At 35.0% G+C, this 15,947-nt stretch overlaps 1 protein-coding gene across 4 annotated transcripts in view; it reads left to right on the top strand.

Annotated features, from left to right (window-relative positions):
- The window catches only part of TTC7B (tetratricopeptide repeat domain 7B), a 134,878-nt gene that overhangs the window by 40,034 nt on the left and 78,897 nt on the right, over nt 1-15,947 (top strand). For all 4 annotated transcript variants that reach the window (XM_035327796.1, XM_035327795.1, XM_035327798.1 and 1 more), the window contains exons 6-9: nt 5,760-5,838; nt 7,925-8,097; nt 12,061-12,124; nt 15,790-15,927. In XM_035327796.1, the coding sequence (XP_035183687.1) occupies nt 5,760-5,838; nt 7,925-8,097; nt 12,061-12,124; nt 15,790-15,927 (454 nt within the window). The remainder of the gene's footprint in view (nt 1-5,759; nt 5,839-7,924; nt 8,098-12,060; nt 12,125-15,789; nt 15,928-15,947) is intronic.

The following is a 15,947-nucleotide window of genomic DNA, read 5'->3' as shown; positions in this document are numbered from 1 at the left end:
GCCTTTCCCTTTTGGTAGCAAGCCATTAAATGGATTTAGCTACCAGTGGAACTGCAGTCTAGGCAATGTGTTTTCATTCCAAGTGCATGTGATTATGGCCTTCAGGAGAACAGTAGATGAGGATAAAGTAAGGACGTTTTGTTACTGTGTGTTCTAAAAGAATTGCAGCTTGATTGGGCTGTTTCAAATACTTGGGCTTACGCAGCAGTAATGGCACACTGAGGATGTTTCATTTATAAGCTAAAACTTCAATCAGGAACTTTCAAGCATCAAGCAAACATGATTTGCTGTAGTGAATATCAAATACCAAGTTTTTTTCTTTCTCTATGAGTTAACAATAGATAAAATAAATGTATGATGCACGGTGATATTGTTGCTGTTTCGTGGTTGTGGTGCTTTTTTGTTTGTTTTTGTTTTGTGCTTTTTTTAATGTTTAAAAATAACAGTTTAGATTGTGGAAGGACATAAAGGATTTTCTAATTGTAATTCAGAAAGTAATGCCCAGTGGTAATCAATGTTTTGTGGAAATTATACAGTAGTGTGAGAATGTTAAAGGAAAAGTATGAAAGGAAGAGAAAAACTAGAGCAAAAGAGGGAAAACAGAATTGGATTGCATTAGGTCCATCATTTTTATAGTTGGGGGTAAAATTATTCATTTTTCTTCTTCTCCTTAATCTTGAGAGAAAACAGACAAGCCTTAGTCACAACTATCTGAAGCACTGCCAGTTGTGCAAAAGATTTGACATTATCTCTTTGGTCAAATCTGTAATAAAGTTCAGAAAGCTGTAGAGATTTTGGTCTTTTTTTTTTTTTTTTTTTTTTTTTTTTTTTTAAGTAATCTGTGAAAGCTTACATAGAACAATTGCTCTAGTATGGTAAATAACATGCCTCAAAGGATTAAGCTGTTCTGTTAGTGCTAAAGAGTTAATCAGATTTCTGTTGTGTGTATGTGTGTCAAGAATTTTGCCTGCCCCTACTCCTTTTGGCTGTACAAATTTAAAACAAATACTTTTATTCTTTGCTCTTTGAGTTCTTAAACAACAATCTTTAAAATTTGAAATGTACTATTGAGGTTACAAACATTACATTTCTTTTTCTGCATAGAGAGAGAGAGTGCATTTGGAAAACAGGCTCCATTCCAAAAGCAATTTATGTTTTATCACTTTCATCAAGCGATTTAGATTTAATTGTTCGTGTTTTTTCCCCCTTTTTAAAACAGGAGTAGTTCTTGTTTTTTTCCCCTCCTTTTAAAACATGAGTATTTCTCAAATGATATAATAGTAAGCCTCAATAATAAGGTAATAAGCTACTGTGAGAAACATTGCTTGTTCATTGGCATGGCTCTGTTAAGTGGGATAAACGCCCACAATTTAACCAATAAATTGTGAAGTGGGTGAGGCTTGGTCTAAGCTCACTAAGCAAAAATTTATTCTAATTCCATGTTTAATCTATAAAAGGCAATATTAGACTAAGTAACTATTATTATTTTTTTAATTAATTACCATGAAGAAAATGCATGCCAAAGCAATTCTCACATTAATGGAGAAGATACCAAAATATACTGCAAATAAAAATAAATTGATCTTACTAACCTTTTTGAGGTTACATTTAAAGTATTTTTTCCTAGGCTGTATTGAGAGCATTGTGACTAGATCTCACTTCTGTGTTATCATTTGTTCTTTTATCCTAACTTTCAAATATGGACCACTTATTCAACAGTTTCTTTCATTCTTTTCATGTTAAAATGTGTGTTTAAAAATGGAAAGATAAGATATTTGTCTGGGGTGTGAGGTTTACAAGGACCACTAATGACAAAGCACTTTGGTGTCTTGATGCCAAATATGCTTTTTAAAGCAGAGGCTACACAGGGGTAATGGTGGTCAATATGCCTATGCCAAAAGTATGCGACTGCTAACTTACATGCTCAGATCTTACATGCTGATTCTGTACTAAAAGTCTGCCTGTATTGCCCCCTAAATTTCTTCCTGCACTTTCTTTTATATCATATCTACTCTTACAAATCTACCACTGTTTAGGAGTAAGCAACTTTGCATAGATGCAGTTAAAATAGTTTTATTATGCTAAACAGAAATGCTGTCAGAAGTTTTCAAAGGGGCACAGAAGTTGGTCTTGCATTATAACAGTTAATCAGATTCTAACAGAAGCCTTTGGGAGCTGGAGTGCCAATAGGTAGACACAAGGATGCAGATAGCTCCGAGGGCATTTATCCATATAGAATTCCAGTAGAAGATCAGACCTTTATATCCCGATTCCCAGTCTGTAACTGGTATAGTGCTACTTGGTCAACAAAGTTTTATTGAAGAGTGAAAGCAGCAAACGTTTTGATTAGTCTTTAAAAACATTAGCAAGATGCAACTCAAAGGGCTTGACTCTGGCATGTGCTAGTGGGAGGCAGTCATACAAACATGGAACTAGCAATGTTTGTCCATGGGCTCTTTGCCAAGTCTGAAATTACAAGGTGTGTCAGCTTGAGTGCATGTGAATGTACCTAAAAGTTCCTTGCATCAAGAATGGAAAGGATCTCAAAGTCATTTACAGACACTGTGGATCATTGCTGTCCTTGTGCTCAGTAGTTGTATCAGTATGAGTGGAACTGCTAACACGAAGGCACATCACAGCGAAAAGCAGGTAAAAGCTATTTGCTGGCTAGGCATGTGCCAGAATAGCTGCCACCCTATTATCCCAAATATTACAAATTGTTAACAAATACAGGAAATGTACTTTGCTAAAAGCAGTGTAGTGTGAAGACCTACCATAATATTCATGGTATATTTTGCTTCATTACTTTCTCAAAGCATTTAACTTAATTCTTGGCTGATTTAGATTGTAGTTTTGAAGTGTATGTTTATTAGTATACCTTGTAGAGAAGATGCTTGACAAATTTGTATTGTTTTTGTGTTCTCTTGTGCAATAGATCAGAGTTAAATGCTTTATGAAGCAAAAAATAATTCCGTTTTAAGTTTTTTCCTGTACAGTCTTGCTGCTTTTTCTATGATGCAGTAGAACTTCAGTCACAAGTTTGAGTCCCTCCTAGATGCTTACCAAAATGTAATAAGTAGCTAATAATGACATGCCATAAAGTTCTTAAGGACTTTTAAAAGTTTCATACTTCTTCATAGAGATTTTGTTTTGGTTGTTCTTGTAACACTTCAAAAGACAAACTTCATATGGAATTTTAGGAAATAGTATTTCTTTCCCCCATCAAATTTTAATTTTTGTGATTTGAAGTTCTACTATGTACTATATGTTTCATCTATACTGGGAAATTAGTATTTCAAGTTGACAAGTTTTTTTTTCTTTATATACTCATGTTCTTTTTTATATACTCATGTTCTTGCAGGCAACACTTCAAGTTTTGGCCAGTATGTTTTTTTGTTTGTTTGTTTTGTTTTTTGTTTGTTTTTTTTTGAATCGTGTTGTGAGGACACATTTGTGATTTTGCTGTACAGTCCTTGAGAGGAAGCTCCATTCATGAGAAATATGCTCTAGAACTTAGAGGACTTAAAACTGGGATTCCAGTGGTCTTGTTTTGGCTTTCTTGAATACATATCTTGTGGTCTTGATGAATGGTAGGTATTTTGGCTTTCCAAAGGTGCTGAATGTTCCAATGGTGCTGAAAAGCTTCCATTATGTTCAGAGGAGTTTTCAAAATTTGGCCTGCTGACTTTCTGTACTTCCTTCATTATTCTTTGAAGTTGGTATATATATTTCACATAATATCTAATAATATATATATAAAATATGTTTTACAAAGTTGTTCACATTAGATATACATGCAAAATTATTATTATTTTTTTTCTTAGAAAAGTACTAACTGGTCACTGACAGTTTTCTTTCTGTTGTCGAGTTCTGCTCTAACATGGACTTCTACGATAGTTATTTCTTGCGTGACTGGTGAATGTTTCTTCTTAACCAACTGTTGACTTAGAATCATAGAATCACAGAATGTTTCGGGTTGGAAGAAACCTCATAGACCATCAAGTTCCAACCCCCCTGCCATGGGCAGGGACACCTCCCACCAGACCAGGTTGCCCAAAGCCCCATCCAGCCTGGCCTTGAACACTTGCAGGGATGAGGCATCCACAGCTTCTCTGGGCAGCCTGTGCCAGGGCCTCACCACTCACTCTCTTCAACATAGCGTTCAACCTGTTCATAGAGGTTTTGTTACTTGGAAATGTTAGAACTTTTAAAATACTTGTATAAAAAGTCATTTAAAAAGGTGAACTTGTGCTAGTGAAACACATCTGTCTGTGCTGGAGACCAAAGTTTCTGAAACACATTGATAATCCTTCATTATACATAACACAGAAGAGAAGTGACCTCTGTCATGTAATCTGAAAAGTAAAATAAATTAATGAGTCTCTAGGTAAACTGATCAGAGTTTTACAGTTCTACAGCAAGATGTCTTCAAACGTTCTGGTTTGAGGTATTCAGCCACTAAATGTAAAGAAAGCATCTGTGTAAAAATGGTGGATTATCTTCTTTATTTAATTAGTATAAAATTGCAATTCAGAAGATGTTCTAAATAAATTTACAAATCAGACATCAGGGAGGAAGGTGATTTAGCTGTACAATGGAGTGCAATGTTGCTTTCCCTTATGCAAAACTTACATAATACATAATATTTCTCTTTGCTTTGGGCCAATGTTAAGAAAATGTGATGCAACTTGCACATAAAATCACATCTTAAGATAATACAGACATATGACATAACACCGAATATTTTAACAGAAAACACACCTTGAAATCATTTTGTTTTGAATCTAAACTTCAGATTGTGACATGACCACCCTGTGTTGTGTGTAGAGGTTGCAGAATGTAGTTGTTCTGCTCAGCAAAAAGCCAACATTTTTGGTTGAAAGAAAGTCAGTCTTTCACCAGTACAAAGACATGCTGTAGTAACGTAAAAGAAAATATTCTCAACTGTTTTTAAGTGCAATAAAAAATAAGATAGCTGAGATGACACAATGAAAAGAAAAAATAAAACTGTATGACTTCAAAATAATAGATTATTTCTATGGTTTGAGAAATAATCAGATCTGCTAAAGCTATTGGTATGAATGAGGCCACCTCTCTTGAGGGTCTTGTATATCTATGTAAAAGTTGCTGAGGCAGCAGAAGAAGCAAAGGCAAAGAAACTTGAGTTGTAGAAGCCACACCAAAAAACAGCGGGAGTCAAGAACAGAGCACTGATTTCCCAGTCTTCTCTTCTGGCCATGTGGTAGGCCTCGCTGTGTCCATACTCTTTTCCTGTGAGAAAAGAAGATTTTAAAAAAAAAAAGCATTGCATTACTTTCACAGAGTATGAAGAGATTTACTCTAATTTCCTATTTTTCTTTGTTAAGGTATCAACAGGCAGCTAAAAATTGAATCCTTTCCCAAAGTTTGTACTTTCAAGGTTAATGCGATTGAAAATTAAAACTACTATAGTAGCCCAACCAACTTCCCCTTCCTGGATTGGTCACTTCTTACACTTCCCTTGCTTTCTCTTGAGTTATCTAATGATCAGTTTTTTTTTTTTTTTTTTTTTTTTTTTTTTTTTTTTTTTCTCCAATAATCTGGCAGTGTATGTTAAAATAATCAGTGGTGGGGTCCCCAGATTTATGTTTCACAGAAAGATGGTGATGATATGTAGGAAAAAAATGTATATTGTGGAGTTTAACAACTTCATCATGTACTATGTCACAGTGTTACTCTATTCAATTTGGAATACTGTCAAATTTTATGTTTATATACAGGAACTTGACGAGAGGAGTTGGTAGATTTAGAGAGTTACTGAGAGCTGTTGAAACAAGAACTACACAAAATCTGCGAATGGTAAGTTATATTAAACCACATTCTTATTGCAGCATCAGAATTCTAGTAGGCAGGTAAAGCATAAACGCAGTGGATGAGATAGAGGCAAATAAACAGTCTACAGCATACTGATCAGGATCTGTTCTCCACCACTTTGTAGAGCTACGTTTCCTGGTTAAAGTGAAAGTTTTAAAATAAAAAGGAATGCTTGATGCCCAGTCTTTCCCTTAGTTCTCTTTCCTATTTGTGGTTATGGTAAAACCTGTTTGGTCTCTGACTGACCATGCTTACAAGCTTAATTATAATTGCCCAGTTTGTGATTTGACCTTATTTCAGAAGGGTGTTATTTCCTCTTTCTGTAATGTAATGAGAGTGAGAACAGAGTGCAGTGTCTTCATGTGTATTCTTTAAATTGGAAGCTACTGAGTTACCGCTTATTATCATGATAAAGCTTCTTAAAGAGAAGGAAATAAAAAGGGAAAATCTTGAAGCTTTGTTATTTATATCATTGTAAAATAAACCTCTATCAAATAAGTGATTCATCTTTTTTTTGCATTTTTTATATAATAAAGGGCCAAGACTTACATCTTTTGCTCTAAGGTAACAATTTTTAAAATGTCTTAGATTAGTATCCTAATACTGCAGATTTGAAACTTCCACCATGGCAATGAGGAAGATAATTGGTTTATTAATTTATTTTTTAAATTAATTTAATAGCTGACTTCTAATAATCATATTTAAATAATTAAATAGAAGACTTTCAATGGAGAGGGATAATATTGAAAATGGTAGGAGAATAAATGGTATAGGAATTAAGGTAGAAGATGAAGAAGATTGTGTGGTGCTGCCCATGCCTTGTACAGTACACAGCTATTGCTGGGAAGTACTGCCAATTCTGATGTAAAGCTTGCCTTTTTTCTGCTGCTGAGTTTTCATCATTGTAGTCACGTAAGCTTGTATACATATATATTAAACATTAAAGAGGAAATTCTACTGGTAGCTATGGATTATAAGATGACTTCTCAAAGCTTTAAATGTATAATATTATAAAATATTTATGTAGGTATTTTTGCACTTAACTAATTGGTACCAAGATTAATTTCTCAAAATCAAGTTTTTCATGTCTGTCTGCAACCTAGTTTCACTCTTGATAAATAGCAACAGCAGCAAACATCAGCACCTTCAAGTCCAAGCTGTCCAAGCACAGATTGGTTTGGGTTTGGATTTGAGTTTGACATTGGCTGGCTGCCAGACACTAACCCAGCTACTTTCTCACTCCCCCTCCTCAGCAGGACATGGACAAAAAGATAGGAAAGCTCATGGGTCAAGATAAAGACAGAGAGGTCATTTAACAATTACTGTCACAGGCAAAACAGACTTGACTTGGGGAAAATTAAAGTAATTTATCGTCAATGAAAATTGAGTTGAATGGAGAGAAGTAAAGACAAAATTTAAAACACTACCCTCCTCTTCCCCCACCTTCCCAGGCTCAGCTTGACTCCATCCTTCCTGACTCTTCTATCTCTTCCCCTTAGCTCCAAGCAGCACAGGGGTGATGGGGAAGGGGGGTTGTGGTGAGTCCCTAAAAGTCACTCTGCACCACTCCTTCATCCTTGCACTTTTCCCATGCTCCCATGGTGGATCCTTCCCATGCCTTGCAGTTCCTTCAGGGAATATCCATGTGCTCCACCGTGGTTCTCTCAGCAGGCTGCAGTGTGGAAATCTGCTTCACTGTCATCTTTTCCATGGGCTATAGAGAAATACCTTCTGGTTCCTGGAAAGGCAGTAGAGGTTATCAAGCATAAAATACCTGAAAATATACCTGAATGCGCTCCACTGTTAGGAGCAACCATTGGTGTTGTTGGTACTTTGAAAGTATCCAGACTTTCATAGGTAAAATTGAAAAGTTGATTTACTGCTGTTTTTTTCTTTGTGTTTAGAGAATTTAACTTAAACCTTTCAAACAGCGGAATACCTGATATATTAGATGATTTAAAATCAGAGAAAATACATTCCGCATGACTAATATTCATTTTGAAAACTTCAAGCATTTTTGAAGACTGCGTTCAGCATTTCTAATGAAAATATTTATTGTCTGCTTTTATAGACGATAGCAAGACAACTGGCTGAAATTTTGTTACGAGGCATGTGTGAACAGAGTTATTGGAATCCACTGGAAGATCCCCCTCACCAATCACCGCTGGATGATCCACTTCGGAAAGGTTCAAACACAAAAAATTATGCACTCAGTAGAAGACCACGGGTATACACTGGAGAAAAGTATGTCCGAGTTTGTACCTATTTTGTTTCTCTAATTGCAATTGTTACCCTGTGCACTGGGTAACTTAGCTTATATTATTGAAAATGCAGAAGGTATTGGACAATGAGAATGCTGATGTTTCCTGTGCAGTGTGTATATTTATTCCATGAAGAGATCTAAGGAAGCAATATGCTTCTCCAGGCAGAAGTTTGCATTGTATGCACAACATGTTTTGCTCTCAACTCTCAAAATATCTTTTATGGTAGAGCCAATCTCTCTCATTATCCTTATGATACAAAAGAAAGCGCCATATGCATGACTGTCTTCTGTCATTTTGAGATATTCAGCTGTTTGCTCTTCCACCTCTTCTGCTATACACATCACTAGTGGCTTGCGAACTGGAAGAGGTTGTAGAGTCTCCGTCCTTGGAGATACTCAAAATCCAACTGGACACTGTCCTGAGCAATCTGCCAGTTGACCTTGCTTTGTGCAGAAGGCCTGGACTAAAACAATCTCCAAATAGCCCTTCCAACCTCAACCACTCTGTGAAATTGGTGTGATTTGGGAGTTTCTTTTGAGGATGCTGTTATCTGATTCAGATGAAATTGTTGATCTTTTTTCTCCAGAGAAATTACTTTTTTTTTTTTTTTTTTTTTTTTTTTTTAAGAATGTTGTCTAGCCGTTGCCAGGAGTTGTGAGCTCTTGAGTTTGTGTTGTCTGGTTATGTATTGGATGTTAAGTCATTAAAATGCAATGTTTTGAGCTCTTAGAAAAGATGCAGACATAGAGTTGAACAATCAGTTTTTCAAAACAATTACTGTGTTTCTCTGCAAGGACATAATTGACAAACTGTACGTGCAGCCAGCCTATATGGTAAATGAAATACCTGATTTGTGAATACACCTCGATCAGTGAAATTAAAAGTATGCATTTGTTGCACACACACTTTCTTTGTTCGTAACTGATATACCATAAACATAAGGTTAATAATGCAATTACTTCAGTGTTTGTAATTAAATGCGCAGATAAGCAATCCCCACTAGGTAAGGTTTTCTGTCTTTCTCTTTTTTTTTTTTTTTAATTTATAATGATGAAAGATAGGAAGGCTTTTCATAGAGAACTGTGTAATTGATGCATCTTTAATACATTCTTAAACTTGATAAATTAATTATTCAAAATAAATTTCGGCTATAGTACCAGATAGGGAAATAATTCATTAATCATCCGTCTTTCACCATAGGGCAAATGATGAAGGCCAATACATTTCATACCTATTTCATACCTAGCTTTTACTTTCAGTGCCAAAGAAATTTTTCAGCCATCCTTTGATTTAAAAAGAAAAAAACAAACAAACCTACAATTAAAATCTTTACAGTGTTAGACTCTACTGTCTTAGTTTTCCTGATTTCCTTTATGCTGAATGAAACTTGCTTACAGAACTTGGAGGGTAACTCCAAAAGGTTTATGGAAGAAGGGATAAAGATTACTTTCTGATCTATAATTATTTCTGCATAATATTGTTGAAATTTGTTTCCTAATATTCTGAAGTAATTTATAAGGAAATATTTTATGCGGAGTTACGCATTTTCCCAAGCATTCAAAGAACTACTTGACTTCCCACAGTAAATACTAAAGAACAGTCAGTTTCTCTGTTGCAGCATATAGATAGTGTGAAACTTTTTTTCCTGTAATGTGGCCTTGTTATTATTAGCTGCATTTATTGCAGATTTCAATTAGTGAGTACTTGATACAGCAGTAACCCCACATAATTGTGGTGTCATACCACATTATCCCATTACTAATACAAAGCAGAACAGCCCTTACCTTCAAAGATTTCTAGCAATTCTGCTTCATTGGTCAAAAATACTTACAGCAGGCTTCTCAGGCTCAGTCTTTCAAACTTATTTATGTTCTTCATTATCAACTTATCCTTCTTCAGAAATATGCCTCCTTTCAAAAGTGTGGCTTTGTCCAGTGTAATTTTCTCGTTCTTGGGAAACGTAAGCAAGAAGCTACACAGTTTCAACAAAACATGTAATTAAGTGCTTTTCTTTGGTCACTTTAGAGTGATTAATACCAGATCAGACAACATGTCTAGCCTAGTATCTCATCTCCAACAATGATCAAAAGCAAGTACCTAAGACGATGACTACAAAGACAGATCTATATGAAACTTCTTCCTAGGTATTCCTCTGACCTCCAACAATTTGAGTCTGAAATCTACTGTTTTGTTTTAAATATGCTGCCCTTATATTAAGTGAATTCACCTCTTTTGAGGATGGTATGTGGTGTATGACTAATAACATTTATGATTTTACAGGCCTGTGTTACTGCCTCTTCAGTTTTCTTTATCTTCAGTTGAAGATGTGTTAAACTGCTTGGTTTGCCTTTGCTTGGTAGTCATTTTGCGATGCCTTTTTTGCTCTGCCCTATTACTGTGGAGTTAATTCATTAATATGCCTGCATCTGTCAGGGAAGACAGAAAATGTCTGAATTCGGTCATCTATATTGAGCTTTCTGTATACACGAGCCAAAGGATTTTCCACACAGTATCTGCATGAAGAGGATTTTCACAGTTTGAGACGAGCATTAACTTATTTACAAATATTTATTGATATTAGAAGTTTTTCAAAATATTTATTGGTATTCAAATAGGATAAAATAATGTTTGTGTTCCTTTTGATAAGCTTTGGTGTAACTTCCCTATGTTCTCTGAGGAATTAATTTCCCCAGTAAATATTTCCAATTGTTATACTGCTTGCTGGAAACCATTGCCAGTGAGTTATATTAGATCTACTTCCAAGTTGCTAGATCCTGCATCAAAGACTGGATAGGTAACTGGGGAGCTTTCTGCTTCCTCTTCATTCCTTATTCCCTGTCCTGGGTGATTCTTAATCCTGTGTAACTGCGCTTTGAAATTTCTTTATGTAAAAAATAAGACAGCCTTCTAAGATTTAGAATACTCTTAAAAATCTTATGAGCAGCTTCTACTGATATTACAAATAATAATAATAACAAAAAATCCAATGACAAAACAACTGCCTCCTTAGATCATCATCTCTTGTGACTTATCTGCTTTATATTACCACAGTGCTTTCACAATCTTGCTTTCAAACTCCCTGGACTCCAGATGCATTTTACTTTCCATTTCCTTTCAGTTATTTCATTACTGAAGTTTCTAGTGCATTTAAAAAATTTAGAGAGTTTAGAGAAGGAAAGCTGGAGAGTTAAACACAAAACACTTGAGAGAGAAAATATTCCTACCAGTCACGTAGGCAATGCAGATTACTATTGTCTATCCATTGGTGTAGAAAAGTATTCAGAGAGCATCCAGTGTTCAGAGAAAGTAGTAAAGTTTACAGCTTAGTCCTATGCAAATGTTCAGTATTAAGTCACAATGAATTATATTTCATTGAAAATAAATACTTTACTGGCTTGCAAGTAAGAGGGATGATGGCAAACAGGCAGAGATTACCATAGCTCTATTTAAATGTATTCCCAGCTATTGAATGCACCAGGAGAACAATTCTCAAACAATAACCAATGAAAGGTTAATAGAAATACTTACACATGCTGCCTGAAATACAAAAATTGCCTTGCTCTTCTGAGAGAATCTTGTTGACCATTGAATCAGTGATACAAAATCAGCTTAGCCATTAGGTGCCAGCAGCTAGTTAAACAATGGGTATATATTTTTACAGTTGTCAAATTATGTGCAATTTGGGGATATTTGGAAGTGTTTTTCAACTCTGACAGCTGTAGTGGTTTTGTTTTCTTATTGTGTTTGGCCATCTTTTCTGAAATGCAAATTTATAGTGTTGCAGAGAAATGATTTTTTAAGCAATTGTTTTTTCTGTGTAATTTAGTATTTATTCTCTCTTCTGGAAATCTTTCCATTTTTGCAGTACTCATGCTGTATTTGTGTAAGATACTCCTAAGAGTAATCTTTTCTGCTTAAATAATTAAATTCTTGTTTTGAACAGCATCTTTTGTCCTCAAGAAAATACAGAAGAAGCCTTACTGTTGCTGCTTATTAGTGAATCTATGGTAGGTAAAACAGAGTGAATATGCATGTGCTGCATGTGTATGTGTGTATTCCTTTTTCTTTTTTAAATGAAAACAGAACATTTTTTGTCATGCCTCGCTTTTTGACCTGTGTTTTATTGTCTATTAGGAAAGTAGGCAGTTACTTCTGAAACTCAAGCTTCTGTTCTTCTGAGGCAGCAGGATGACTTCAGCAATGTTATGAATAGGAGTTCTGCTTTTGGAGTGGCTGAACCTAGCCTCATTCAAATGATAGGCAGGTGAACACAAAGCCAGGTCTTTGATTTGGCATCTCTTATCGATATGAACCACTGTTACACCAGCAGGTGTCATTTACACAGACAGACTCAAAATGTAAGTTTTTTGTTGTTGTTGTAAAAAAACAAAAGACTACTAGGTAAGCATAATAAACATAGCCAAAACTATTTTTCCATTATGCATTAGAACTCAGATATCACTCAAATTTGTAAATTATTTTTAATGATACTGACGTTCAACCTTTGCTACTGGATTATTTAATTTTTTCCAAGTCTCCTAATGTTCTCAGTACTTGATTCCTTTCAATGGCCTACTTGTGCCTTTTATCAGTTTTTCATTTTTTCCTCTAGCATGATTTTACTAGTCATCCATCAACTGACATGTACTGACATTCTCATACCAGGTCAGTTATATATTTTCAAATGACAGAAATGAGAAGCTTAAGCTCAAACCTTTGCTGAGTCTTACTGGAGGGGTGTAACCTCTAGGATCTCAGGCATCATATATTAGATGTCCCGCTACATGCCACTGAGACTTAGTTTTTTAAGTTCTGTAGATGACTTGAATGCTTTTATACTCTGGCATAATTTCTGTTTTGGTAGTTAAATAAGATCAGAACAGTTTAGTGAATGTCCTATTCGAAGTGTTTTAGAATTGCACACTTACATAGTAGTGCAAACTACTATCCTTATTCCTAGTGACCTGCCTTGCAATGTGTTCATGGCAGAATCTGTCCCCAGAAAATTAGACTGAGCAAACATTTCCATATCCTGTGTGTTGCTTTTGCTGCACAATGCCCTTACCAAAAGTGTGGTAAGTTTTAAACCATAAAGCTACTCATCGGTACATACTTGTCTTAGTGAGACCTTCCTGAGAGTTGAGAGCTCTTACTTCATCTTCAGTGCATGCTAACTCTTGCTATCTGTAGTAGTTAGCTTGACTTACATGACTTATAATTTTGAAACCAATATTTGGCTAAGAAATGAGAATGATTACAGAAGATTGAATAAACAGTATTGTTTAGAGATGGATTTGTATTATCAACGTAGTATGATCTCTTGCTTGCTTGGGAATTATTAAAAACATAAACAGTGCTTCAAGACTTCTGTCCTTCATGAATTTAAGTAAATATTAAAAGTTATTAAAAGTTAAATATTAAAAGTTTACTTAAATTTATTCAAGTAAATATTTAAGTAAATTTATTAAGTACATATTGGAAAACAAAATGGAAATCTGACATAAAAGTGGCATTTTGTGTAAATAAAAATAATCAAAAAGTTTTATGTATGTAAGCCCCAGATCATACTGCTAATTTCAGGGAAGTGATGCACTCTAACATCGTAACTTCTTGTTTGGATTAGATCTAGTGCAACATATATTCAGAAAATTGAATTGTGACAGTAGATTATAAACGACACTTATGTGTCACATTGAGTTCCCTTAATTTCTGAATTTGGAATGGACGCTTTGATGGGTAAGATTTAAATTGCAATATTTATGAAATGCTCTGAGAAAGATAGTTCCATGCTTTTTAAGTATTCTAATTCTCTTATAGGTACATTTCAGAGTACAAAATACTCATTTAGCCACATGACTGCTGCTACAGTGTACTGTCATACATAATGAGGAAAGTCAGCTGCAACTCTGCCATCACTTACTTTAAGACGTCCTTGTATTCTAGCTGTTACACTTGCAAAGTTAGACCAGCCTTTCCTTACCTAGCAGGAATGAATAGAAAGGTAGGATCTGAAGGACTGAGATCTCCAAGTTGCAGTGGGTTTACATGTTGCTGCATGCCAGCTGAGCTATAAGTAACAGACTCACAGAAGGGTTCAGGTTGGAAGGTGAATGAAGAAAATGAAGGTGAATGAAGGCAGAAAATGACTGTTCAGATATATATTTAATACTTAACAAGGCATCCTCTCCCATAAACTGCTTTGGCATTGTCAGCCATTTTTTACCAAGAAGTGCTGTTTCATAGCTTGTTTTGTACTTACAAGGAATTAAATCCACAGTGATTAAACGTGGAGTTAAAAAGGAAGAAGTTCCTGAAGCTGACTAAATATTTATGCAGTGTAGAAGGGGAAAGCCAAAGACTTCTTGATCAAAAGAAAGCGCAATGTCTGTTTTGGGGTATATGTGGGGGTGTGTGTTTACAAACCAAGCTGTGGATTGTTCAGTTGATAAATCTTGAAATGTCTATGCATTTTACGCTCCATGCATCTCTGAAAAATTATTTCGGTATTTAATTATTCTGATTTTAATGATTCTTTGTGTATGATCGGAGCTCAAAATGTTATCCTATGAAAGCAGAAAAGCAATTTATTGGTGCTTAATGTATGTTATTCCTCCCCTCTAAAAAGGTGGGAAAACAAGCTGTCCATTTTAATTCAGTCTATTTAAATAAATGCATTTTTAAATAATTTTAAAATAAGTTTTAAACAAATTTAAAAATAAATTTTGGGTAGACCTGTGTGGTGCCAGGAGCTGGACTCGATGATGCTCATTGGGTCCCTTCCAACTCGGCATATTCTAGGAAAGGAAAATGTATTAAGGGGGCCACATCCTGCCCAAATGAAAAGGGGAGGAGAGGGCAAAGAGAGAGAAGGATCTTTAACTTCTGTGTTAAAACTACCAGATATATTCCCATTGGCACAAATGCTACTATGTAAATATCACCAAATCTACAAATAAAGAAGATACTCTGAGTAGTTGAGTATAGGTAATCTTAACTACTGGGAGGCTTGAATTTCATTCTTTGCTCTTTAACAGGATTTCTCTGTGAACACAGTCAATTCATTTAACCAGGTCTAGTTCAGTTTACAGTTCCTCAAAAGGAAATGCTTAAGGACTTAGGTTTGCAATGTGCATTTCACAGAACAGGGTTGAAAGTGTGAAGCTTTATTGTAAACACGAGCTGATTCTGGACCTGTGCTTGGAACCAGGGACAGTTTTCATTCTCACTAATAATTCCTGAAGGTGATTGTGTGGTTATCTTGGGCAGGTAGCTACATGAAAGTAAGAAGGTAATCTCATAATGTTACAAAGACAAAAAAAAAAAAAATTATTTGCTTTATTTTACAAAAAGATGGAATAGGAGATTTGAAGATCATTATCATATGTTTTACTTGCCTTCAAAAAAAAATTAAAAGATGAATATGCATTATATTTAAAAACATACTTTAATGGGTTTCTGAGAACTTTCATAATTGTATATGTTATGTAGTTTATGTAATTAGAATCAAGCGATTAAAAATAAATCCATATAGAAACATAAATCTTTCAGCTAATGTGATAACTTGGTGATTCAGACTTTCAGTCTGATTAGAACAGTAGTTACTTGAGCAAAAAAAAACAAAACAGGTTTAATTACAGTGGCTGACTTGGTTTCTTTTTGGCGTATGTTTCAGGCTAACCGTGATGCCGTATTGAGCAGAATACCAGAACACAAAAATGATCGTATCATCAGTTTGCAAAGTGCATCTGTAGTATATGATTTACTTACTATAGCCTTGGGAAGAAGAGGCCAATATGAAATGCTCTCAGAGGTTTGTCCGTAGCAGTGAAT

The sequence above is a fragment of the Oxyura jamaicensis genome, chromosome 5 (genome assembly GCF_011077185.1).
Source record: "Oxyura jamaicensis isolate SHBP4307 breed ruddy duck chromosome 5, BPBGC_Ojam_1.0, whole genome shotgun sequence".
Classification (NCBI taxonomy): Eukaryota; Metazoa; Chordata; class Aves; order Anseriformes; family Anatidae; genus Oxyura; species Oxyura jamaicensis.
This window is presented reverse-complemented; position numbering and strand designations above follow the sequence as displayed.